The following is a 9,085-nucleotide window of genomic DNA, read 5'->3' on the forward strand; positions in this document are numbered from 1 at the left end:
AAAAGAACTCTTATAACCTGGTGTTGAGCTTTTATACTATCTATCAGGGGAACATTCTGTGTCTAGTGTCAGGGTTCAGTCCCTCACATACAGGCGCCATGCCGCAGTCTTTAATGTAGCATGGCTTCTCGGGCAATGCCTCATCGACAAGTGAGTGGGACATCCACTCTCCGTGCATATTTATCTGGAACAGGGGAGTCGGCTATGATCTACGTCCACACCCATGATCTAATCCTTTAATGAGGCATGGACTTCTCACGATGTGCCTTCGCTGGACGTGTCAGTGCAAGTTGTGTCCTGTCTGTCCACGTCAGCACCTTTCCCACTTGAGGGGTGATCTATCATCTTCTTTATGCAGCCCATGGGCTAAATGTGCGGATAGTCCCATGGGCCTTCTGTGTAGGCCCATCTCAGTCCGAGAAGGGTCATAGCCAACCGAACCGAGTCCAGCCCAATGAGAAACACTAATATGCCTTCCAATGACCATTAAGAAAAAGAAAAAGTAGTAAACAACCCATGTTCAATGTTAATGAATGGTACTGCAAAAATGCAGTACTTCGAGTTCAATGTTTCAGTAGCTTTGTTAGTTGGGGGATGCAAAGAGCAAAACCCTTGATATATTCTTTGAGGATGTAAATGCATTTTTTTGTTTCCCGAGTAATTAATAATTTTAAGAAATGAAGTTTTTCATTTCATTCCATGCATGCATTAACTTTAAATTATAGTCTATCTATATGTGAATTTTTAAAGAAATCCGAATTATATATTCTTAGAGTGTTTAATTAGTATATATTTCACAATTTAATATCACAAGAATCTAAATACAATAACTTAATACAAATTGCATGTGCAAATCTCACATCGCTTCCACAAACCTTGGGCTAACAAACATATATAGATCATGGCATGATCACCCATTGAATCAGTAGTGAGGTTCAATAACAAACAAAACCAAAACAAAATCTTTATAGGGCACCCAATAGTAGTTTGACCCTTCTCAATTGGTAGTCCTTACTCTTGGTGGTATGCTCCTAGCTCCATGCAGTCTAAAGTTTGATTCTTTTGGGTGCGAATAATTTTTATGGACCATCAATCAAATTAGAGAAACTTTTTCTTGAATTACCCGATATGAACTTGTGTAAAACTCCTCATTAAGGATATGTGTAATCTCGAAATTAGTGAGGACTCTATTCTTGAACATCAATTAATGCCAATAAAAAATATAGTAGCTTGACCCTTTTCCCAACATTACACATGCTTAATTTAGGTGCGGTTTGGTAATGACATGAGATAAAATGATTTTAGATAAAAGTTAAAAATTAAATAAAATATTATTAGAATATTATTTTTTAATATTATTATTATTTTGAGATTTGAAAAAGTTGAATTGTTTATTATATTTTGTGTGAAAATTTTAAAAAATTATAATGATAAAATAAGAAGAGATAAAATATTTTCACTATCAAAACGGGCCAGGTCTTTTAACTACCAAACAACAAAACCATATCTTTCTGATCTGCTTACATATAATAATCTTATATATGATGCCGGATGATTGATTATTTCTTTGATGTGAGATTTTAGCTAATATATAATATGCATGCACCGCAACGAAGATCATGATAATCGATCGATCTGCATTTAACGTCCAATATTTAACTAATTTTGTGCATACTTGCACGAATTAACAGTTAATTACAAACTATCGTTTTCTACACCTACTACTACTTGAACTACCTTCCACGGCACTGCCAAACTCGTGTGTTTTCTTGATCTGCCAAAACTTAATAATTCAGAAAAGATAACATATATATATATATATATAACAATTAATATAATTAATATTAATCATGTAGTACTAGTTCAATGAAAAACCATTTATTGTGCAATGAAAAACCATTTATTGTGCTCAAATTAAAGATTTTTATTTTTGTTTCAAACCCTAATACTCCATGCAAAAAATTATTTTAAGTTATTTTGTTGTTTTAATTATAATTATTTTTAAAATTGACTTCGTCTGCATGCAGCATGCCAGTAGTACTTACTATATATCAGCCATTGAATTTATTAATTTAGAAATAAAAACTAACCTAATGCTTATTAAATAATATTGTCACATGGGTACAGTACTGTGTGATAAAAGCGAGATTAAAATAAATATAGAATTTAGCGTAACTCCATTAATTAATAAAGCTAGCTAGCATATATATAATTTACGCATGTTATATTATAAGTTCTGTTTTGTGTTTTTTTTTTTTTTTTTTTTTTTTAATCTTAGACATGTACAGCAAGTTTCACTGTATTGTCCATTCATCCAAATTAATAGAGAAAGAACTATTTATCTATGACTAGTTATTTTCAGCAAAAATGATTATTTCCTTCTAAAATGAGTCTGTTTTTGTTGCAAATAGTCGTTATCGTCGCAAATAATCCGTCACAAGCATACAAATGCTTATTTTTATTGTAGATAGCTGCATGAACAGAATTTTGGAAAATAAAGTAATTAGTTGTAGTTAGAGCACAACTAATTATATTATAATATATATTATGATTTCCCCTATGAATTAAATTATTAACCACGTTTGGTTGACTCTTATATATAAAATTATAAGCGAGATATTGTATCCCCTTTAAAATACACCTATTATTGCTTAGCAAGCTATATTGATTTGACCGATGATCACAAGATATATATAATTTTTTTTTTTATGCAAAGATATATATATATATATAAATTAAATCTTATTTTTTAAGTAATGTGAATGGTATTAATTTAAAAATAAAATAACATAATCAACAATAAATTATTCTGAACCACATGATCGTATCAGGTTGCAAAATATAAAATTACATATGTAGCATGGCATGCATCTAAAACCATGCATTGCCAGCTAGACCATTTGGTATACATACCTGTCTTTTTAAGTTTTGTTTCATGCACGTACTCCTACATGATGATCATTACTAATGATCCATTTTTTATTTGGGACATCCTAATATTATTAGCTTTTGAATCCCTAATTTATTTATTTGTAAAAAAAAAATATACTCATTTGGCACCCTTTTTGAAAAAAAAAAAATAGATAAATCTAGAATTTACGTAAAAAAATTATTTTTTTAATAATGAATTATTTTTTTTAAAGAGTACGCGAAACTTACATACTTTAAAATTATATCTAGTTTTATTTTTTGGCAAATACAATGGATTGTTACTAATAGAAGTCCTGAATTCAAATCTTGACTTTACATTTCAGTATATTTAATTAAATATTATACGTGTTGAGTTATTTATTGAAGAGAGTCTTACCCGCCTATGAGATTAGAGTATTAAGATGTAAATTAGATAATGAAATTTATATATTCCCATAATTTAAAATTTTTTAGATAAGTGGTGATTCGAAGCATATTTGATTAATATTTACTGGCCATGACCGGCAGACCAGCACATTGTGCATGAGCCACACGTTGTTGCATTAATGTGAAAAATGGTTGTGTCAAAAGTCTTCGAGCTGGTATACTTACTATTATTGTCATTTTTAAGGGTACCTTTAATTAATTAGGTCGATCGATCGGATTTCTTAGTGTAAAATCAAGTAATCACCGACTCTTTTGTATTATTCATGGAAAAAGAAAAGTCATATTATTCAGATATGAATGGGGCTTTGTTTGATCATGTTGAAAGCGGGAGATGGGCCTGACCTTACAAAAGCTAACTAAGCTTGTTCACACATGAGATCCGTTTGACTTTTTCTACTACTCCTTTTGCTTTCTACTACTGCAGCCTAACATAATAGAATAATGAGAATTGACTCAACCAAAAACACAGCCCACGCGAGACCAAGGAAAATAAAAAAAAAAACCACTTGTTTTGGTCAAGATCCACTAAATTCCTACTCCCCCATTCGATAATTAATTAAAGTGGATTGTAAAATCATTTGCTTTTTAATCTATAATGGTCGACGTCGGCCTTATTTGAATTCGTAACTCACCGTAACATATCTCATCTTATCATTATAACCTTTTTAAATTCTAATATAAAATAGAATAAATAATTTAACTTTTTCAAATACCAAAACAATAATAATATTAAAAATAATATTCTAATAATATTTTATTTAACTTATCTAAAATCATCTTAACTCATCTCTGAATCCAAACGGGGGTCATGCCTGATCTATTGATCAATATGTGTTATATATATATATATATATATATATATATGTGTGTGTGTGTATGTATATGTATGCATGTGTGTGTGTGAATGGGCATACGCTTCATCAATTTCATTGATATATTTTCACCTTTTAAAATCATTTTCATAGACGTCGATCATCTTTTAAAATTTTTATTCAAATTTTGAGACTTCACTTGCATTTTTACCAATTAATTGAATGGACCTTAATTATAACGTTTATCAACTATTTAATGTTATTTGATAATATAATTAATGCTCTATATATATATATATATATATATATATATATATAATATAACCCACACATGTGTCTTATTTATCATGCATGCACTCTTCTAGTACCAGATCTAAATTAACCTTAAACTCTAGATCATGATCTAAATTCCATTTTTAACATCCTTATTAATGCTGTTGTTTAATTTCTTTGTTATTGCATATATGCTACTAATATTAATTCTTATGACATCTTATCCTAATTAATCAGTATTTATGACAAGATATAATTATTAATTAAGCAATATTTGATATCACAAGATCACTTCTAATTTCTTTCTTTCTTGGTTCTCCCTTTTGTAGTTTTTTTCTTGGGTTTTTACCTTACTGGCCGGCCAAATATTGCTGAGTCCAATGAATGGTATAAATGTACAAAATCTTACCAGATACATGTTTGTCTTTATCTTATATTAATTTCATTGATTGATACTTTTTCTGGCCTTTTGTGTTCCATGCATGGCTATTGATCAATATTAATGGCCGGCTCCATCATATGATGTGAACCATACCGAATATATATACAGAGGTTCTGTCTTACGCTATATATATATATATATAGCGTAAGACATCCATTAATTAAGCAGCTATCACTAAAGTGACAAGTTTTGGTATATATATAAAGTCCAAAGAGATATTAAATGTACAGGAGACCGCGTAACATCACTGCAAGAAAATTGTTTATTTGTGGCTAGTTATTTCCTGTAAAAATGATTATTTCCTATTAAAATGAGTCTATTTTCATCATAAATAGTCTTTCTCATCGCAAATAATCCGTCACAAAAGTGTGTTTTTCTTGTAGTGTGCATCATTACATATTACCATAATTAATTCATTAAATAGTGCTGCATCATGTAGAGCTAGCGCCTCACATGATCATGTATATGCATGTATATATGTCTCTTTCTAAAATTAGAACATTCAGTTCAATTATACAATCAAATTAAGAAAATAAGTTTAAATAAGTTTTATATGTATTATATATATATATATATATATCTATTTTTAAAATTAGATTATTCAATTTTTAAACTTATGGTTGGTCTTGTTACTTTAGATCATCGTGTAATTTCTTATTTTGTAGGTTTTTGTTTGTGAACATTTTATTATTTTTAATAATTTCTACGTAGTTTTTATGAGATTAGTTTTTGGGATTATTTATGTAATTCAAGTTCCCTCTTGTACAAGGTATATTATTCTTGCATCATCAGTGAATATTATCAATACATGATTGAGATTCCATTAACCCTTCTTCTATATATATACATGTATATATAGATGTATATATATACGTATTGATCCTTTAATCCAAAATTAAACAATTTGGTGGACACCAATGCAATTTACCAACCTAGTATTCAAAGGAGTAAGCCAGCTAATTTGTTTTGACTTTGATATTGCCACTCCTCCATATCAAAGCCTAACCCTTTCAAACTCCAAAACAAACTTGCCTATAAAACGCCATAACCATCTCCACGTTCCCTCAAACATTAACACTGATCTCAACAAACCTACAGCATGGAGCATTTCTATCTCTCCCTTCTCCTCCTCTTTGTTTCCTTCGTCTCCCTCTCGCTCTTTTCCCTCTTCTATAAGCACAGATCCAACTTCACCGGCCCAAACCTCCCGCCGGGCAAGACCGGTTACCCCATGATTGGCGAGAGCCTCGAGTTCTTGTCCTCCGGATGGAAAGGTCATCCGGAAAAGTTCATCTTCGACCGCATGACCAAGTTCTCGTCCGAAGTTTTCAAGACCTCGCTTCTTGGGCAGCCGGCGGCAGTCTTCTGTGGCCCAACATGCAACAAGTTTTTGTTCTCCAACGAGAACAAGCTTGTCACTGCTTGGTGGCCTGAATCGGTTAACAAAGTCTTCCCTAGCTCCACCCAAAGCAGCTCTAACGAAGAGTCAAAGAAGATGAGAAAGATGCTCCCCAATTTCCTCAAGCCCGAAGCTTTGCAAAGGTACATCGGTATCATGGACAACATAGCTGAACGACACTTCGCTTCTGGTTGGGATAACCAAAAGGAAGTCATTGTTTTCCCTCTCGCAAAAAGGTACGCACATACCCAATACTGCTGATATATTCAGATTTTGGTGCATAAATTCATGTTATAGGATCGTGTAAAGTTATTTTCCGGAACGTACGTGCAGGTATACTTTCTGGTTGGCTTGCCGCTTGTTTATCAGTGTTGAGGACCCAAACCATATAGCAACATTTGCAGATCCATTCCAGGCTTTGGCCTCAGGGATCATCTCAATCCCAATTGACTTGCCTGGAACACCATTTAACCGTGCAATCAAGGCCTCAAACTTCATTAGGAAGGAGCTCGTGAAGATCATTAAGCAGAGAAAGATTGATTTGGCTGAAGGAAAAGCAAGCCCTACCCAAGACATATTGTCCCACATGCTCTTGACTTGTGACGAGAATGGACAGTACATGGCTGAGTTGGATATTGCAGACAAGATTCTTGGTTTGTTGATCGGTGGCCATGATACCGCTAGTGCTGCCTGCACTTTCATCGTCAAGTATCTTGCTGAAATTCCTGATGTTTACGAGGGTGTTTACAACGGTAAATATGATTGTCTTTTGCTAATTAACATATTGATCATCTTAAAACCTTTTCTAGGTCTCATGTGTGATCATTATCTCTTCCATTTTCTTTTTTCTATATATAGTGCTCAGACGTTGGTACTGGTTTTCACTGGAAAAGAAAAATCAGACTGGTTATTGGAGAGAATTTTCTAGGCCATCAAACGGAGTTAGAACCATGCCTGACATGCCGTGAAAATGTTGTGACATGAATTTTCTCTGTCCAAAAGGTTTAATTATAGGTATAATTTGGAGTTATTGACCAAGAACCAAATAAAAAACTGCTTTTTAAAAAATAAAAATTTATTTATAAATTTATTTATTGATTTAAACAAAGCAATTAAGTAGTAGAATTCTGCATTAAATGGAGTATATATAGGAAGAGAATTGCTACATATACAAAGAGATTACATAAAATAGATCCACAAATTGATGTGGCTTCATAGAATCTGTTAGATAGATATACTTTACAATAAAAATAACTTTAAAATCTAACGTATCACATCAAGTCACATTAGCTTGTGAGTTTACTTTTGTGTAATTATTTTGTATTTAAAGTATTTTCCACATATATAGAAAGCTAGACACATCAATCTTGCTACAGTAAACTTTCACACATGATATGGGTCGGCTTGCTTATAAACTTCATGCCAACAACCATGTAGGTCCACACACACATGCTACGTACATTTAAGCTGTAAAAAAAGGAATATATATATATATATATATATATATATATATATATCCAAGTCAAAAGCTTTTGCTACGTGCAAGAAATTGGATCGAGGACTCCTGATCTTTTATTTAGTCTCCTCTTTGTTTTGGTTTTTCTTTTGTTTAATTCTCTTGATTAAGTATGCCGGTCGGGAAAGAACCTGTAATATTATTAATTCTATGGGCCGAGAAAATATTGCATGCAATCATTTATTAGATTTTATTTTGATTAGTCTTTGTTTTTGGCTTTGTTCAGAACAAATGGAGATAGCCAAGTCAAAAGCTCCTGGAGAGGTGCTGAATTGGGATGATATTCAAAAGATGAGGTATTCATGGAACGTTGCGTGTGAAGTGATGAGGCTTGCTCCTCCTCTCCAAGGGGGTTTCCGGGAAGCTCTTACTGACTTCGTCTTCAATGGCTTCTCCATTCCAAAGGGCTGGAAGGTACGTATAATATTATTTTTTTTATAATAATATTATATAATAAACAACAAACATTTTCAAATTAATTATAAATCTTATAATATATATATATACACGTACGTATAAACGTCACTACAAGAAAACTATTTATTTATGGCTTGTTATTTCCTATAAAAATTATTATTTCTTATTAAAATGAGTCTATTTTCGTCACAAATAATCATTTTCGTCGCAAATAATATATCACAAATACTCGTTTTAATCGTTTGAAATTATTTAATATAATTAATTTTCTTCATGCAGTTGTACTGGAGTGCAAACTCTACACACAAGAATCCGGACTACTTCCCTGAACCTCAGAAGTTTGATCCCAGCAGGTTTGAAGGACGTGGACCTGCTCCTTACACATATGTTCCATTTGGAGGAGGACCAAGGATGTGCCCCGGAAAAGAGTATGCCCGTTTGGAAATACTTGTTTTCATGCACCATTTGGTGAAAAGGTTCAAGTGGGATAAACTCATTCCTGATGAGAAAATCGTAGTTGATCCCATGCCTATTCCTGCAAAGGGTCTGCCTGTTCGCCTTTTCCCTCACAAAGCTTGATCATGATCTGTTGGGTCAAAAACTCAATATTTTAGGTCATGTTCTTCCTACTTCTACGGCAGAAGCTAGCTATATATATATATATATAGACACACACACACACACACCCATAAGCAGAGACAACCTTGTAATTTGCTCCTTAATTTTTCTCTTTTGTTCTTTTGTTTTCTTTTTGTATTGGTTTGTGTGTTGTGTTGTTTGGTGGATTTACATCAGCCTCTTATATTTCACTAGATGTATGAAAGATATAAAGAAAATGTATAATGGAGAGAGAATAATTGCATATCAAA

At 32.3% G+C, this 9,085-nt stretch overlaps 1 protein-coding gene across 1 annotated transcript; it reads left to right on the forward strand.

Annotated features, from left to right (window-relative positions):
- Positions 1 to 5,906: 5,906 nt before the first annotated feature.
- Positions 5,907 to 9,085, forward strand: LOC121243463 (beta-amyrin 28-monooxygenase-like). The gene is made up of 4 exons (XM_041141579.1): positions 5,907 to 6,519; positions 6,617 to 7,035; positions 8,026 to 8,213; positions 8,496 to 9,085. The coding sequence occupies exons 1-4, from the start codon at positions 5,984 to 5,986 to the stop codon at positions 8,793 to 8,795; spliced, it is 1,443 nt and encodes a 480-aa protein (XP_040997513.1). The 5' UTR covers positions 5,907 to 5,983; the 3' UTR covers positions 8,796 to 9,085.

Source organism: Juglans microcarpa x Juglans regia, chromosome 8D, assembly GCF_004785595.1.
Source record: "Juglans microcarpa x Juglans regia isolate MS1-56 chromosome 8D, Jm3101_v1.0, whole genome shotgun sequence".
NCBI classification, from domain to species: domain Eukaryota; kingdom Viridiplantae; phylum Streptophyta; class Magnoliopsida; order Fagales; family Juglandaceae; genus Juglans; species Juglans microcarpa x Juglans regia.

What these genes read in the sequence shown, in the direction of transcription:
- LOC121243463 (XM_041141579.1), top strand. Translation starts at nt 5,984, where the DNA reads ATGGAGCATTTCTATCTCTCCCTTCTCCTCCTCTTTGTTTCCTTCGTC. An exon ending in GTTTTCCCTCTCGCAAAAAG is followed by an intron (nt 6,520 to 6,616) that starts GTACGCACATAC and finishes ACGTACGTGCAG; the next exon opens with GTATACTTTCTGGTTGGCTT. An exon ending in CCATTCCAAAGGGCTGGAAG is followed by an intron (nt 8,214 to 8,495) that starts GTACGTATAATA and finishes TTCTTCATGCAG; the next exon opens with TTGTACTGGAGTGCAAACTC.